Source organism: Pollicipes pollicipes, unplaced genomic scaffold, assembly GCF_011947565.3.
Source record: "Pollicipes pollicipes isolate AB1234 unplaced genomic scaffold, Ppol_2.1 Scaffold_4295;HRSCAF=5057_pilon_pilon_pilon, whole genome shotgun sequence".
Taxonomy (NCBI): Eukaryota; Metazoa; Arthropoda; class Thecostraca; order Pollicipedomorpha; family Pollicipedidae; genus Pollicipes; species Pollicipes pollicipes.
In genome coordinates this window covers 35,227,418-35,244,682 of record NW_023596461.1, presented here as the reverse complement: position 1 = coordinate 35,244,682, position 17,265 = coordinate 35,227,418, and the positions used below count along the sequence as shown (strand labels likewise).

The 17,265-nt window shown below is 45.0% G+C and overlaps 2 protein-coding genes across 2 annotated transcripts in view; both read right to left on the bottom strand.

Moving 5' to 3' along the window:
- Window positions 1-12,742, bottom strand: part of LOC119097475 (cuticle protein 7-like) — a 25,085-nt gene extending 12,343 nt beyond the window's left edge. The window contains exons 1-2 of the mRNA XM_037220505.1: window positions 12,729-12,742; window positions 3,111-3,296 (exon numbers count right to left, since the gene is read on the bottom strand). Coding sequence (XP_037076400.1) covers window positions 3,111-3,296; window positions 12,729-12,742 — 200 coding nt within the window. The remainder of the gene's footprint in view (window positions 1-3,110; window positions 3,297-12,728) is intronic.
- Window positions 12,743-14,816: 2,074 nt separating this feature from the next.
- LOC119097474 (cuticle protein 19) lies at window positions 14,817-15,454 on the bottom strand. The gene is made up of 2 exons (XM_037220504.1): window positions 15,442-15,454; window positions 14,817-15,242 (listed from the first exon to the last, which is right to left on the bottom strand). Exons 1-2 carry the CDS (start codon window positions 15,445-15,447, stop codon window positions 14,817-14,819), a joined length of 432 nt encoding a protein of 143 aa, XP_037076399.1. The 5' UTR covers window positions 15,448-15,454.
- Window positions 15,455-17,265: the final 1,811 nt, after the last annotated feature.

Here is a 17,265-nt window from a genome sequence, read left to right as displayed (position 1 = left end):
AAAGGGCATCCGTGAACTGTATCAAAATGTCCTCACGATGGCTAGCTCAGTTCAAAACGCAATAAAAATGTGGAACATTCCGAAATTTCTAAGGCCACCTGTTTTTGGACAACGTGCCGGTGGGCGGAAAAACTACTGCCATTCGCAACACAAGCTTGAAATCACTCGTCAGGTATTTTTGTTAACGCGTTTCACATCTAGGCACATTTTCTCGTAAACGTGACTGTTGAGCCTGGCATACACCTACTACTTATCAGCTGTAAGTCAAAGGTGAGAAGCACATGTCAACAGGATTTCCGTGGGCATTTCCATTCGGTCCATCATTCCACTTTTGGAGTCACGAATATGTCCGTTTTCTTGTACACCAATGTATTACTTTTATCATAACAACACTTGACACAAGACTCTCCAAAAACAACGTGGTCTCACCTTATAAATTGGTTCTCACACACTAGAAAACACTAGGTGTTTAGTACATGGTCTTGAAGGCCGGCGCAGGGGCATGCGAGCGACCAGGTTTGTAGGCTGGGGCCGGGGCATAGGAACCAGCAGGCTTGTAGGCCGGGACCGGGTGGTAGCTAGGCTTGTGCTCCTCATAGCGGGGCTCCCCAGTGTAGGTCATCTCGGCGATGTAGCCTCCGTGACCGTCATGGTCAGTGGCGTACGTGACATGCTGAGCACGGCCGTCTGGCAGGTTGACCGAGCAGTAGCCGCTGATATTCTTGGTGTCGCTGTTCTCGTTCTGGGAGAACACGGCACCGGAGTCTATCGGTAGTAATAGTCATTTTTTTGTGCGTCGCTTCAAAAGTCTCCATTCAGAATGTTTAAAATGCGAGTATATTTAGAGGGCACTGGAATCCCTCACCACCGATTATTACTCCATACCTTCCCCTGTTTCATGAGCATGATTTTTGAGTCTAATGAAACTAATCATTTAATGCTTTCATTGTTTTGAAATAGTAATCGAGAGGATCCATTGATGAAAATAAGTTGATGTGCCTGCGCCATATTTGTGGCTTAGTTTATATGAAGACAGCATCATTATATTCGTTGTCATCGCAATGAAAGTTTTTTGGCAAAAACATTTTTTCCCTTTTGTCTTTTCGTCATTCACCGGGCTGCCAAAGATCACATTTTCTTTTCTGCGCAGACTTCCTAGTTCAGTTTTGTCAGGTCTCGATGAGTGGTGTTCCATTGATTGGTTCAATTTTTTTGCATTGTCGGGATTTTGGCCTTCGATATTTGTCCTTTTGAATTGATTGTCGTTTATTTTCGATTATGGACATTAAGCAGTATAATACTCCTACTCATAATATGATGAGTGGATTGGGGCACAAGCGGAACACTTAAATCTGAACAATGGTCATGACCGGCCGAAACTGCTCTGACCGAAACTTCTGAAACATCACGGCATCGTATTTACGAGCATCTTGTTGTTCTTCAGCAGCTCCGCTAGCCACAAGCGTCTTTATTATCTCACACTCCTCACCTGAACAAGAATCACATCTCGCACATTTCTATAACCGTAGATCGCAAAGTACATGATGCTACCCCAAAGATCTACACTGCTGTAGTTACTCATTAGTCTAGTTAAATTTGCTGCCAGGTAATCATAGAACGAATTCTTTAAGATTTGGTGTGTATTTTAAAAGCAGACAGAACACTTTGCCGTGAGTTAAATTGGCGAGTGGGTTCTTCAAAATTATACACGGTACATGGACACAAAATCAAGTTTTCCTCTTGTACGATGGATTAAATAACCTGCAACCTTGACCGAAACCGATCAGTGACCACCCGCCCCCTACCCCCTTCCCCCACCGCCTTGCGTTCGTCTCCGTGCTGTGAGGTGGCTGTCACCAGTTCCGGAAGTCCTGCATTTAATCTTGTGTTGAAGAACGTGTAAATCCATGGTGATGCTGTAATAAGAACCAGAAACAAACGCTGCACATAGCGCTAACCGATTTCTTGCGGTTTAGTCATACGCCGAAGCTGATGAAGCATACCAAAGGAATGATATCAATGACTAGGCAGCATCACTTACACACCAAAGGAATGATATCAGTGATTCGACGGTATCACATACGCACCAAAGGAATGGTATCAATGACTCGTGAACATCATTTAAGGCGTTCTTTTTTACGTAACCCACTAGCTGCTTACCATGACAATGTCAGTGATTGTCCAGCGTTGAAATATTGCTCTCTAGATTTACAACGCTGTTGTAGTGGTGTTAAGCGTTCTTAAAGCCTCAAGGAAACTATTCTTGCTACAGCTGCAAATGACGGATCTCTAATGTCACCAGCGATATCACAGGCTCAAAAGAGATGGGTGGGCTGTTTTGCGAAAGCAGCGAGCTTATCTTTACAAAACTTAAATACCACAGTCGTTTCTTCTCATCCTTGGTAACTTATTCTTCTTCCGATACCTTTGATATCTCTGATTATTCAAAGCGCAAAAAATACAAGTCATGCATTTGATCGGCAAAATGGCTCATGTTTTCGCCGCTTTCAATGATTGGCTGAGTGCTTCATCGACCTTTTAGCAATGATCCCGTCTCAGAACTAGACACAAGCTTACGCATCCAATGCAGTTTCGCGCGTGCATACTTTTTAGATGGCCAGGTCTAATCCAAAGATGGGGGACGCCTAGGAAAAGGTCTTCTGCAGACATGTCGTCGTTTCCTCTCGTGTTTGAAGCAAAACTACGCTCCCTTTATGGTACAATGATTTATTAGCGGTCATCACGACATGAATGCCAAATTTCACACGAACAGACTTACATTATAAATATTTGTTCACACCAGAGCACTAGGTATTCAGTACTTGGGCTTGTAGGCCGGCGTAGGGGCATACGAGCGAGCAGGCTTGTACGCCGGGGCAGGGGCATAAGAGCGAGCAGGCTTGTACGCTGGGGCGGGGGCATACGAGCGAGCAGGCTTGTATGCCGGGGCCGGAGCATAAGAGCGAGCGGGCTTGTAGGCTGGGGCCGGGTGGTAGCTAGGCTTGTGCTCCTCATAGCGGGGCTCTCCAGTGTAGGTCACCTCGGCGTTGTAGCCTCCGTAACCGTGCTGGTCAGCGACGTACTTGACGTGCTGGGTACGGCCATCGGGCAGGTTGACCGAGTAGTAGCCGTTCACATTCTTGGTGTCACTGTTCTCGTTCTGAGAGAAGACGGCACCGGAGTAGTGGTCGTTGACGGCATAGTCAAACTGGTAGGGCGTGTCGTAGTTGGCTGGCTCCTTGTAGGACGACTGGTGGTAGCTCGGACCATGGGAGTACGCCGGCTGCGGGGCGTAGCTGTTGGCAGGAGCGGCGGAGGCAACAGCCAGCAGAGCGGCAGCGATGAACACCTGTGGAAGTAAAAATGCTGTCATTTCCTACAAGTCCATCTTGTTTCATCTGTGGTTCTCTTCTAGTGGGTTTTGAGATATGAAGTGGTATTGTACCACTAACCAAAAGAAAGCTGATCATTGGGGTTGGAGCATGCAGCTTTGCACGAGCGTGCTGGTACTTGCCTTCATGTTTGTAGCGTTGGTCTTGTCGACTGATGCTGTGAACGGTGAACGGCCTGGTTTTATACGCGCTCACGGTCTTGACCTTGACAAAGAGGCTGGGCGCGGCCCCGTGAATTGAATTTGGACCGGTGCAAGGACAGCGGGTTGCATGTTCGCTGCTTCCCCTTGCGTTGAATATTAACGTAGCGAATTGACATGAATTTGGTTTGAGTTTGGCAGGAAAAGATGTTAACGTTAAAGTTGTTTCACTACTGTTGTAGTTACTTGCGTTGCGCTGGAACATATGCGACACGTGAGCGTTGCAGCGCGGCTGTGCCTGTTCTTGGAGGGTCATACCACGACAAAACGGTGGGAGCGTAACACGGCACAGCCTTCAAATTAGACGACAACACATGTATAGGATACCTCTACTGCGAAAACACCATTTTAAAAGTTTTAGAGCAGAGCAGCTTACTTATAAGGTACTAGGACTAGATGAAAATATGCAATGATATCGCGAAACTATTCTTCTATTTCTTCTAGCGGAAGCAGTTCTGTGGAACGTAAGGTTTGGGAGATGTGCATCGGAGAGCCAAATTATTGTATTGTTTTGAGACATGGGTCAATTTATTTTAAGTCAACCGGGCACACTCGTGCTTACTTCACCTCATGGGCCCGAGGTTGGCCTTTCATCTCATTGTCTGAAAAACATGGTACAATCTATATTCTTTGAACAGTTATGCAGTTATAGACCAATTTTTGCCGTCCAGCTTAGAAAGCATGTGAGCGATCTCTTCTTGATCGGTTGCATATCCAGTTCAAGCATTGGCAGATCACGCACAGCGGCGCGCCACGTCAGGTCACCGGGCGTGGTCGGCTCACACCGTCGGCTAATGTGACAGTGGTCTTGAAGAGATGTGTTTCGACATAAATCAGATTATTTAGGTAGTCTTCCGAAGGATGCAAACAATGTCTGAATGGCGAATGCGTGTCTGTCGTCCTTCACGAGTCTTGCACAGTTGGCAATGTCGTGCGCTTTTCCACCATCACAGCACATCCATGGCCGTTATATCAAGTTGATCTAAAGTTGCATTACTATATTTTCCAATGCCACATTGGGAGAGGAAGGAAAGTCGCCTCGGTTACCGACAGTACGCATATAATTGAACGCTGGCTCCGTGTAAGCGAGACCGGGGGAAATAGAGGGTCATTTTATGATAGAGCTTTATTCCCGGGAGGTCGGGAAAATAAAGACGTACAGTTTTGCTCTTTTTAACAAGTGGTTCCAGCGAATGCGCAATGAAAAGAAACTATGATAATTAGGCGAAGAACTCGAATGGAGAATGTATGGAAGACCACGCCTCGGAGCTTAAGATATAATTCGATATTGTGTTTTCAGCATATTTCCACATATTCGACCCCACGTCGTTTGTGAGTTTTGCAGTTGTGTCATTGAACGCCAAGGATATTTTTTTGTCTAGTTGATGTCAGCACACATGCATCATTAACAGCATGCATGCAGCATTGGACGAGAGTGCTGGCGCTTGCCGTCATGTTCGCAGTGTTGGTCTTGTCAACCGGTGCTGTAAACTGCGAACAGTCTACCGCATACATGCATGCGGTCTTGACCTTGACTGGAAGGCTGGGCGCGGCTCCATGAGTGAATATAGGTCAGTGCTGGAAGTGAAGCATGTGCGGTGCCTAGCTTATTGTGAACTGTATTGAAGGTGAGATCACACTTTCGCATACCCTATTATTTGATTTGACTACGAAAGACCGTAACCTCCTGATCATTCATGTCCAGTGCTCATGATAATCTTAGATGGGCGTTGCACCCAGTCGTCCGTGAGTATACGACTAGATACAGCCACATTTAACTCGGACGGGCTTCGGTGCAGCGGGCGAGCCCTCAACGACCCAATCTTTGCGGCGAGAGGTAAGAACGAACACAGCCGCAGTAATCATTAGATTACTGACCGTGATTCTGTGCCAATAAATTGGGATCAGTGGGTGCCTGTAGGGAAATGCGAAACACTTGAATAGGTCAGCTTGATAAAACATTGATTGTGAAAAAGCTCTCTTTGTGTGCTTGACGATTCAAACATGTTGAGTACACGTGTAAGACACTGACATTTTTCACTCATGTATCAAGAACAGTGACATAGCGTAATGTGAACAGCTTGCAGCCGCAAATGCGTAGTACGAATGGTAGGTGTCCGATGCGACATGTCCGATTAGCGACGTGTCAGCCATTGTTTGTAGCATCTTACCGCAAACGCTTCTCCTATCAGTATCTTGTCTATTGACCGCGTAAATGATTGTGTTGTGTGTGTGCGTGTGTGTGTGTGTGTGTGTGTGTGTGTGTGTGTGTGTGTGTGTGTGTGTGTGTGTGTGTGTGTGTGTGTGTGTGTGTGTGTGTGTGTGTGTGTGTGTGTGTGTGTGTGTGTGTGTGTGTGTGTGTGTGTGTGCCAGGTCTGTTAAACTTGTGATTGATTATTGTGCGTTAGGTTTGCCACAGTCTTGTGTGGTGTTTGGTGAGTTCATATGTTGTAGTAAGATTTTCCCGTTGGTATTACGATGAAGAGATCGCCGCTCGGGGCTGTTGTGTCGTTTTCATCTCGGCCGTGCGGGGTGACCCACATCCGCGCTGTCCTGGCCGCTATGACCAACACCGGGCGCGGGGTTAACGTTATGCCCGGCCGCGTGTGGCAGCATTGTTCCGTCGCTCGCGGTTTCCGTGATGTTGTTTGGAATACCGACAGGAAATTGCGTGTTTTGGTGACATGGCAATGACAGAAACATCATGTTGACATGATCATCCGATTCGGTCCCTGTCCATTAATGTTCTTATAGTGAGAAATCTTGATTTTGACTTCCTGGAACGTACGCCCACCAAGGTGAAGCATGCCGTTGAATGATAGCGCGGAATTAACTCCTGTCAACATTAAGTCATGGGACTTATTACGGTGTTCAGCTGTAGCATGCGAGTCATGCGAGACTAATTAAGGAGATGCACAAGTGCTTGTTATTTACGCGTCACCTATTTATTTCATGAAATAATCTTGGAAGGAAAGCACATTTCCCGCTGGAAACAGAAATCACTTGGGGAAATGAATGGGACGCGGCCGGTCACATTCAACTATGGAACAGCGCATCAGGTGGGCGTGACACAATTGCTTCCTAGACGATTCGGTGGGGCAGTTCAAGGTCGGGTTGGCAACGGAGAGGGGCGACTGGCTGGTGACCGACTCAATATTGGTTGAGATGATTTTGCTGTTTTAGGTGTGCATGCACCAGTGGTTGATATTCAACCGTAAATAACTGTACTCTTGTGTAGGGTACAGGATGCCATTGTGCACTGCGGTCAATTAACACAATTCTCTGCGGGAACTGCCATATTCGCTTGAATCCGAACGCTGCGGAGACGGTAGGGACTTATGTTTGGAGCGCAAGCAAATGCCTCTCTGGCATCATAAGCGAGTTTTGTCTTGAAGATGTATGGAGGCAGTTAAACCCCTCTAAATAGGAATAAACGTGGCGGCGATCAGGCCAACCACAGCAAACGCGTACAGGTCATGTATTAGTTAGCGAGACACTTTGCTGTAGCGTTGACGTACAGGCGTTTCCTAAATTACTACAACATTACGATTACGATTTTCCGATACGATTCAACGATACGATTACGATACGATGCGATTTTAGACGAATACTAAACAAATCATGGTGGTAAAGTACTACGAGAAAATAAAGCTAGCTTAGAGATATTGCACGAAATATTACAAGGAGATTTTCACGTCAAAAGGTCCAGCTGAAGGGATAATGGTTATATTTTTGGGAGTGATCAAGCTGCAAAGCTCACCGCACGGGAACATGGGCAATGAGACGGTCTGATTGGGGGCAAAGAATGCAAATTAGCGTTGAATAGAAAGAACAAAGTAAACGCTCTGGCATCACGTGATTTACAGCGGAATCATCGCTCACTATTGGAATTATCTCAAAAGCATCGTAGCCGTGAACATCAACGACGTTTTTGTTCACGTTTTCTTTAACCCAGCGTCGGAGCATCGTAGCCCTGGTTCCCAGGAAAGAAGACCAGACCGGATGACAAAACAAGGGGTCTCGATGTTTACGAGATTTAAGTTATCTCATTGCTGCAAAGGTTATTGCTACTCGCATTGGCTGTCATCCATAAATGGGTGTCTCCAGATAAAACTGGATTGGCGAATGTTAATTTATAGGTGAAAACATAAGGTTAACGGCCCATGCCGTTAAGTATTGGGATAACGATTAGACTGGAGGATTGATGATGCCTTGCGATATCTGGCTTCGCTCGATTCACCGGAATACCATTGTTATATCTGTTCTTTTGGAGCGTACAATTTTGAGGACAATTCAGTGCCGTGGATAAAGTTCTCAGCAGTAATGCCCTTTCGGCAGTAGTGCACAGCTGGTTTACATCAAACTGGTTTTAGTGTGGTCGCGGCACGTTCTAGGAATCTCATATGAGGGAAATGTTGTTCGACTTGACAACATAAATTTTAGAGATCAATATAGAAATTAACATAAGCATTTTTGGCACCAGAATGAATAGTGTAGAGGGAATTATATGCTTCTTTTCCGACGAGATAACATTGTTCTGCCAGTCAATCAAGCAACTGCAGCAATCGGCAGAGACAGTACTGCGCGCCAAGAACGAGCTCAGCAAATATTTTTGGTTGAGCCTAAACTTCAACAAGAGTCGGGTGATGTCGGGTGCTCAGAAGGACAGTAACTGGTCCGTTTCAGGAATACAGACCGCAAAGATAAGTGGAATGAGAAGGTTCAGAATTAAGTGATGCGATTCATAATGCGAGACTAGCCGCGTAAAGTTGCTAAAAGAATACTGACCCAGGATATGGAGCATGGTGGGATGAAAGGATGAGACGTTCAGAGATGATGCCAATCATTAAACATGAAGTAGATTAAGTGTCTATACTCGAACCGGGAATCAATTAGGCGTAGACTGATACAGATACGAATGACACTTGCTCGTTAATCGACATGTTCAAAAACAGCCTGGGCAATAACGAAATAAAGCGCTTTAGTATTCGAAGATTTTACAGAGATATAAGTGCTGAACTTAAAGAACACATCAGTTCACCTACACAGCAAACAGCATAAAGTTGAAATGATTTGTACCATAAAAACATACAAGCTAACAAAAGGATCGTATTTATTAAATCCTAAACCAGCAAGGAATCAATATGATTGACAAATTAACGATGAATGGTTGACGCATAATGGACGTATACTACATTAATCACAACATTTTAAGGTCGGGACCGAACTCCTGGCACAAGAAGCGCTATTACGAACAATACCACACAGGTTCAAGCTGATGGTCGGAACGAAACCTTGGCAGGTGTTCAAATGACGTTGCATGAGAGAGGTGTCATGGTCATACATGGCTGGATGGACTTATATACATTAACAAGGCAGAAGACAGATGTTGACTTACGTGCCTGCGCTTATAACCGCTCAATACTGCTGGGCATGGCTCTGATTTCAGCAATGCCAGTTGTTGCCAACACGTAACGAAACCTGCCAACCGGCTATGCGCTCTAAAAATGAGAGACGTGGCTGAGGGTGCCACGTGCGACTTACCTTGCTAGAACTAATATCAAATGGAAGTCAGATCAGAACTAAAAGGGTGTGATCTGTCCCAAAGCCCTTTACCGTCTACGGGTAGTAGATCCTAAAAACAGAGGTGCACAACATAGTGACGTGCCGCAATTTTAACTTCGTCGATGTGATTTGGGCAGGACTGCAACTCAAAAACATTGAGATTTACTCCCATACTGAGATGATCCAATAAGTTCAAAATATCATTGTTCCTGTCAGTGTGCATGCCCATGGGAAGCTTTAGTCAAGTTTCTGTTCATGTAAACGGGTGTTAATAAACTACAACTCGTATTTACAGACCCTAACTTTTTGAAGTGCGCAATTCGTGTCAATTTATCCCAACTGATGTGAGCATTCAGTTATTCGAACGGAAAATTACTAAATGAATACGTCATAGCAAACAGCCACAGTCACCTTATATTAGTTCATCATTCAGCATCCTTGCCTTGTCGCTTGCATGCCGCCACCTCCACCAACTATAGAAGCTTGTTTTCAACTCGTGCCACTAATGCTGGCGTAATCCGTTAGTGTGCCATTGCTCTAAGTTTGTGGAAGACAAAGTGTCACCTCCACACGCCAGCATTCGTGCTGACACAAACTCAGGCCAAACCTAACCCTCCCTCTCTCTCTCTCTCTCTCTCTCTCTCTCTCTCTCTCTCTCTCTCTCTCTCTCTCTCTCTCTCTCTCTCTCTCTCTCTCTCTCTCTCTCTCTCTCTCTCTCTCTCTCTCTCTCTCTCTCTCTCTCTCTCTCTCTCTCTCTCTCTCTCTCTCTCTCTTCCTCCCTCTCTCTCTCCCCCTCTTATTTCTCTCACTCGCTCTCCCTCTCGCTCTTGGTCTTACTCTTGCTCTTGCTCGTGCTCTTGTTCTTCCTCTTGTTCCTGTTCTCGCTCTCGCTCTCGCTCTTGCTCTCGCTCTCGCTCTTTCCTAAGCTGTCTCGCTCGCGCTGTCCTGTCTGATAACAATTCGTTGTGATTCAAGACATTTCAAAGTTGAATAATGATTCAAACACAAATTACCAGTAACTGGCTAAACTTGATTCGTAGTAGAATTTTGTTGGGCCTGATTCTGATCCTGATGCACGAAACAGGGATATCATCATGAGTTGAAACACCTTGGCTCGAACGAGAGTGGATGTCACGTATCGGGGAATTTGACAAGAACTAAGAAGTTGCGTTGGCACACTCCGTAATGCATTGTCATGTCAATGGTCATTCTTGGATTTTACATTCGACGCTAATGTAGAGATGCGCCATCATTGCCAAACTATATGTATGAGATCTACTATCCCCTACCATCTCACACAGTTACGCGGAATAACTTATAAAAATGTAAATGTCACGTTGCCAGGTGGAGGTTCTGTGTAAGGTTAGGGTGTAGAGCTAACTGGGCTGACAGATGTTTTGTTTCTGGTTGAAAGCTGGAAATGAAGGAACCCTGATGAGGCATGTGGCAGCCAGACCTAAAGAATACCTAGAAACACACGAAAGCTGACGCCAACCGGCCTTTCTCGTCGCGGCTGCTGCGTCGGGGGACGGACTGGTGGGTGGGTTATTTGTGAATTTTTTGTCTTGGTGATGGCCGTAAGAAAAGCTTTCGTGGCCTGTCTGACATGCCCAACGTAGCGTTTGCCAGCTTTTATGGCAGATTTTTAAAATCAAAGCACGATATGCTGTGCTGCTGCTGTTGCTGCTTTGCTGTTGGTTATTTGGACAATACTTTATCGGCGACCCATCGTTGCGTGCACTGCTGTAGTCCTTGACACTGACCATCAGAAGATATTTTTATCAAGACGATATGGTTATCTATACTTGTGGTGGCGTCGCCATGAAGGTCGCCATGGAGGTAATACATCTTCAATAGATCCACGTGGGCCCTCGTTGGCGAGCCATACATGAAAATAAATCCTAAAAGGCGAACCTACCATTACGCGTTTCGCCACATCAAAAGTGTGGTCAGCATAACTTCAACCATCTACCTAAGTTGGGCTTCCACGGCGACTATTGGAGACTCAGCAGGGCAACGTAAGTTCTATTTGCGAGCATTTTACGCATTGCAGACGGCGTGCTCGTGGTAAGACAAGGTCTGAATATCCGCTTCACTATGTTTTGTCAAAAGATTTCACCTATGACATAAAACGCAGCCGCGCTTAGTTACATTCTGATGTATATGTTTGTGTTTGTTTGAATATGAATGTTTGACCTGTCTGATGTCATGGTGACGAAAATCATACATGGCTACTATTGTTTTAGCAGTTGCATAAGCGTCAGGAATTACGCTAGGTAGCAGGTTCCAAAAAACACAATGTTGACCTTAGTCATTTTGTGTCAGTGACCTGTATTGATTTTCAAGAAATCCATGGAACTTGTATAATGAGGTTCCTGTGATCAATAACCCCAAAATGAGAATCAGACACTACCATATATACCAAGTTCTAGAATAAAAAACAGGCTAGCTTTTACTTCGGGCTGACCTTTATCCCTGACGCTAGGACACTTATATTGAAACTATGTTAGAGACGTATGACTTCGTCTAACACTCCGTTTTTGCATCGGGCTAACCGATTGCTTAGAAACCATCTCGCTGCATCCATGTCCTGACTTTGACCTGTCGTAGGTCAGCGACCTTACTACGAACACCTGCATCTTTGATACCAAACGATCAGTTATTCCGTTGTCTACAGTGATGCAAAATTGACGCGGCTACGCCGCACCTTCGGGAACCACTCCCGAAGCCTTCAGGGGAGGTGGACAAGTTGACCCACACTCGAGCGCGTGTCGAAGTAGGTGTGTAGGAGGGAATTTCTACTATATCAGAAAAGTCAAATATTCGTGATTAAACCGGACTTCAGGTTAGAAGGGTCTCATGAAAGCAAGTTTTCAGTGAGCTGTTTTTCTTGGAACATGTGCGACACGTGATGTGTGGCGTCATGTTTGTGCCCATTCTTGTTTAGTAATTCCACTACAAATCGCCCGGACCATAACACGCCATAGCCTTCAACTTGGATGAAAACATATGTAAAGGGTACCTTTATGGTGAAAACACAATTATCTATGTTCAAAAACCGCACGGCATACCGACAAGGCACTTGGACTAACTGAAAATACGCAACGATATTACGAGCCTTATCCTCTTACTTAAGCCAACAGAAACACTTGCACAACATGAGGGTAGGGAAAAGTGCATCCGAAAACCAAATATCTATATTTTCTGCAGATGGTTCAATACCATGTTCAAAATCAACTAGTACACATAGTGCCCTAGTTTGGCCTTTCACTTCGTTTGCTGAAACAGATGGCAGCTTCTTTGTTCTTTAAACAAATATGCAATTAAAAGCAATCTGTTGCCGCTCAGCCTAAACAAAATGTCTAGGATTTCTTCTAGATCGGTCGGAAGTCAATCTGAAGAATGGTGGATCACGCACCTATGGATGCAGTGTGGCTCACACCTACGGTGTAACTGTGGTCATGATCTTGGAGCGATTTATGCTCATTTCAAAACCACTCACATAGACGCTGTTTTTGTTACCCGTGAATACTCTTTGCATGGTGAGTGCGAGTTAATGGACCTTACGTACCTCTCGTACCTCATGAGACGTGTATAGATGGCAACTTCGTGCGCTCCCGAGTCGTTACACCACACCGATAACCTTTATGTAAAGGTTATCTAAAGTGCCATCAATTTGTTTGCCAATATCACATCTAGAGCCGTAGCAAAGTCGCCTCGTGTGCTGGCCAGCATGCGCGGAACTGCACACATGGGGTTCAATACAGCACGCATATAATTTGACCGCGGCTGTGCATAAACCAGGTCGGGATTAAACATGGGTCAGTTCGTGGAGAGCCTCATTCCCGGCAGGTCGGGGAGACGAAGAACTTCAGTTTGGCTGTTTTCAGCGAGTGGTCCCAGGGTTATTGGCTTTGATTTATACGGCACTCGACAAGAGTTCTGGTGCTTACGTTCATGTTCGCAGAGTTGGTCTTGTCAACTACTGCTGTAATTGGCGAATGGTCTGGCTTATGCAAGCCTGCGGTCTTGACCTTGACTGGAACGGCGGGCGTGGCTACATAAGTGAATATGCGTCAGTGCTGAAAATGGGCCACATGAGAGTATCTAGCTACTTCCCAGTTGCAGTGAAAATGAGATTAAATTTTCATATTTCTATTGCCTGATTTCAACACGTAACAGGCATAGATTCGATAGATACATCTCATCTAGGCATAGCATAGATGAGATGAGTTTCGTTTACTGATATCAAATACTCTCCGCAACACCGTCGTAAACCATACCCAGATATCAAGCACCCGTCACCGCAGTGACAGGGGTGGAAAAAAGGAGCTTCAGAGGTCAGCTGAAGACATTAAAGCACATGCCAAGGATTCATTCGGAGATATTTGCTGCTGAGAGGTTCACCTGTTTTGACGTAGGAGGCTGCCGGTCTAACAGGCACCAGGGTCCGATAGGTATGATTTCACACACATGCTATTATTCCAGTTTGTGTTATATCAGTCTCAGGAGATTGAAAAACTTTGTATATTGGTATATGTAGGTCTCCGTAGATGAAGTTTTTCAAGATGCATGGGAGGTGTTTGGGAATCGTTGGCACAGGTCACTTCCTAAAATGGCATTAATCCAGTAAACCAAGTGCACTACCCTCGCAACAGTCGCATCAGAAAATGCTCCAGACATTCACGAACACATCTAACAGCCTCATCTGACTGTAGGTGCCATATAATGATAATTTCAGTTAAGGCGACGCATCTGCATCGAGAATCGACCGAGATAACATGCAGTATAGACTAAGCCTGAAGACCGCTGCAACAGAGCCTCGGGAAATAACAACAATTCTTCCCTTCTGTAATCGGATTTTCTACATTTCAAAACATTGCAGCGTGCATCAGATACGATGAAAAAGGCTCACCTGTAACTGTTGGTATCGTTTTAAGTGTAAAAGACAGCTCTAGACAACGCAATTTCTCTGTTGAGTGAGTATGCCCCTCAATACGCCATGGCTTAGTTGCATAATTGTACATTGCACTGCGTTGATTGGGAGCCCATTGGCGGCCGATATATCTGGAAATTGTGATCACAAACGTCAGATATAAACGACTCGAGACTAATATTCTTCTTGGTCATGATCGCCGCATGACTGATGGAATGGCCGAACTTGAATGACGTTACTGCGGCGCCATTGATGTCTGGGTGACCTTGAAATGGTCTTGAAATGGATTTGACAATGAAATGGTGAAGATTAAAATGAATGTGGTTGTCGTTTAGGTGCTCCGTGGTGCAAATGAACTTACCGCCCCTGTGTGTAGGTGGGCAGAGAAAGTACTGGTTATCAAAACACAAGTTTGTGACTGCTCGTCAGATATTTTTGTGATCCACTTTTCACACCAAGACATCTATCGTCGTATACATCACTGTTGAGCCTCGCATAAAACTTCTACTGCGTAGTTGTAAGTGAAAAAGTGAGAAACACCTGTCAACAGGATTTTCGTGGGAATTCGGTCGATTGTTCCACTTTTGGAGTGAGGAATGCGTCCGTTTTCTGTGCACCAATGTATTGCTTTGATCAACACAGCACATGATACAAGATTCCACCAGAACGAATTCGCCTCACGTTATAAATAGGTGATCACACACAACAGAAAGGACAATGTGTTTAGTACTTGGTCTTGTAGACCGGCGCAGGGGCATAAGAACGAGCGGGCTTGTAGGCCGGGGCCGGGTGGTAGCTAGGCTTGTGCTCCTCGTAGTGGGGCTCTCCAGAGTAGGTCACCTCGGCGTTGTAGCCTCCGTAGCCGTCGTGGTCAGCGAAGTACTTGACGTGCTGGGTACGGCCGTCGGGCAGGTTGACCGAGTAGTAGCCGTTGACATTTTTGGTGTCGCTATTCTCGTTCTGAGAGAAGACGGCACCGGAGTAGTGGTCGTGTACAGCGTAATCAAACTGGTAGGGCGTGTCGTAGTGGTCCGGCTCCTTGTAGGACGGCTGGTGGTAGCTCGGGCCATGAGAGTACGCCTGCTTCGGGGCGTAGCTGTTGGAGGGAGCGGCGGCGGCAACAGCCAGGAGAGCGGCGGCAACGAGCACCTGCAAGAATACAAATTACGTTAGATTACGGCTTTCCTTTCTTGTATTCACATTCCCCCGTATGGTAGCGCTCAGCTTCATAATGTCATGAACTGCCGAGCGTTGGAATGGTATAAATTTATGACACTGCAGACTAAATGAGAGCCGTTACTTAATTTCGGCCGTTTTTGATTACGCAATGAACGACAGGGCTACTGACCTTCATGTCTGCAGAGTTGGTCGTGTCGACTGATGCTATGAACGGGGAGTGGCGCGGTTTTATAGTAGACCTCCATCGAACCTTGCTAACGAGGCAGGGCGGGGTCTCATGACCGAATATGCGGTGTTCTTCGCATTTAGATGTAAATGTGGAAGTTCCCACTTCATGTTTTACACCAGGTTGCGGTGTTTTTTTATTTCTTGATGCCGCACAGTACAGCAAAAGTCATTGCTTTTCGGTTAAACTTTGTATTGCACTTCTTAAAGTGACAGTCATTTGGTTGTACAATAGTTCAATATTTTCCATTCAGAATGTTTGATATGACAGACATGTTTTTCGTATACCAGTATAACTCACCACGAATTACTCCATTAATCCCACTGTGATATGGGCAAAACGTTTAAATCTAATGACACCAACCAACTAAAACTTTTAACATCTCGAAGCGGCAAGCAGAAGGAAATTTTGCGCATTAGGGGTTATGTGGTTGTGCTTACGTTTGTTGGCTAGGTTACATGAAAATAACGTCACTGCATTCGTTGTCATCGAACTGAGACGTTCTTTGCCAAATATGTTTCGTCGTCTCATGTTTCCATCACTCATTGGATTGCTTAAGATCAGATTTTTCCTGCGGAGACTTTCACTTTGAGTCTTCAAGTTGCCGCAGAGTGATGCTGCACGAATTTCTTAAACTCTTTTTCACCGCCTTGGTTTTAGCCCTCGGTGTTTGTCCTCTTGGGTGAGCCTATCGCAACAATTTTGGTTGTTCTTTCAATTCCGACCGTTGCGACCCTGCCAACCATTCCTTGATGACTCTGAAAGACGAGTTTACTTGTTTCTGCGGGCCATTTATATTATTGTGTTTTGACATGATAGTAGTGTCTTCGCATGTATTGCTGTGATCTAGAACCGTTGAAGCAGCCTAGGAATGAAAAATTCCATCGCAAAAAGACCGTGCGGGAGTGAGAAATTCAAGTCACAAAAGTTGGAACTTTTTAGCCAGTAACATATGCTTCAGTAAACAAAGACATACATTTCAAGTTGGCATGGACGATATATCATGAACATCGCAAAATCGCTTGTGTTTTTAACATCTTAGGTCATTATAGTGAAACAGAATACATTAAAGAATAGCCATTTCGTAGCAGTGTTGTGGTCATCAAAAACCATATAGGACCAGTGTTTTGATGCTGCACTTTGCGCTTTCCTTTCACAGGATATTTCAACATAGAATAAAGCAAAGAAATTAAAAACAAAAACAACAACAAAGACTTCAACAAGCATAAAGTATTTAAACAAAAAATCTTTTGACCCCTGCACATCAGCACGTGAAATGAAACACATCAGGCATACCTCTGGCTTCTGTTAAGATGGGGTCGGGACATACAAATATTATGTTACTGTTTCTTGCAAAATACCAATACGTATGTCCACGAAAGTAACGTGACAAAGCCTAACCTGAAGAAGCCTTGCCTCAACTCACCCCGTCTAACCTATTTGTGTCGTAGCAGCATTTGTGAATCACTAATTCTTGCAATATTTTTTGCTGCCACTTGCCATGCAATTAAGACGAGATATCACTTTAACGAATATGAGGCAAATAATTGAAAGTATGGAAGAAAATAGCTGAGTTACGTGCTTTGTTTTTTTCATAATTGTCTGATGATGAAAACTTGATGTATTAAAATAGACAATGACTAAATTTGGTTATAAATCAGGTGTTGAAAGCAGGCAGGGTTGGCAATGAGTTGCTCCATCAGAGAACTTTCTTGGCTTTTTAAGGGCACGCTTCTTTCCGCTCCCCCACACAAATAGTCTTTCGCA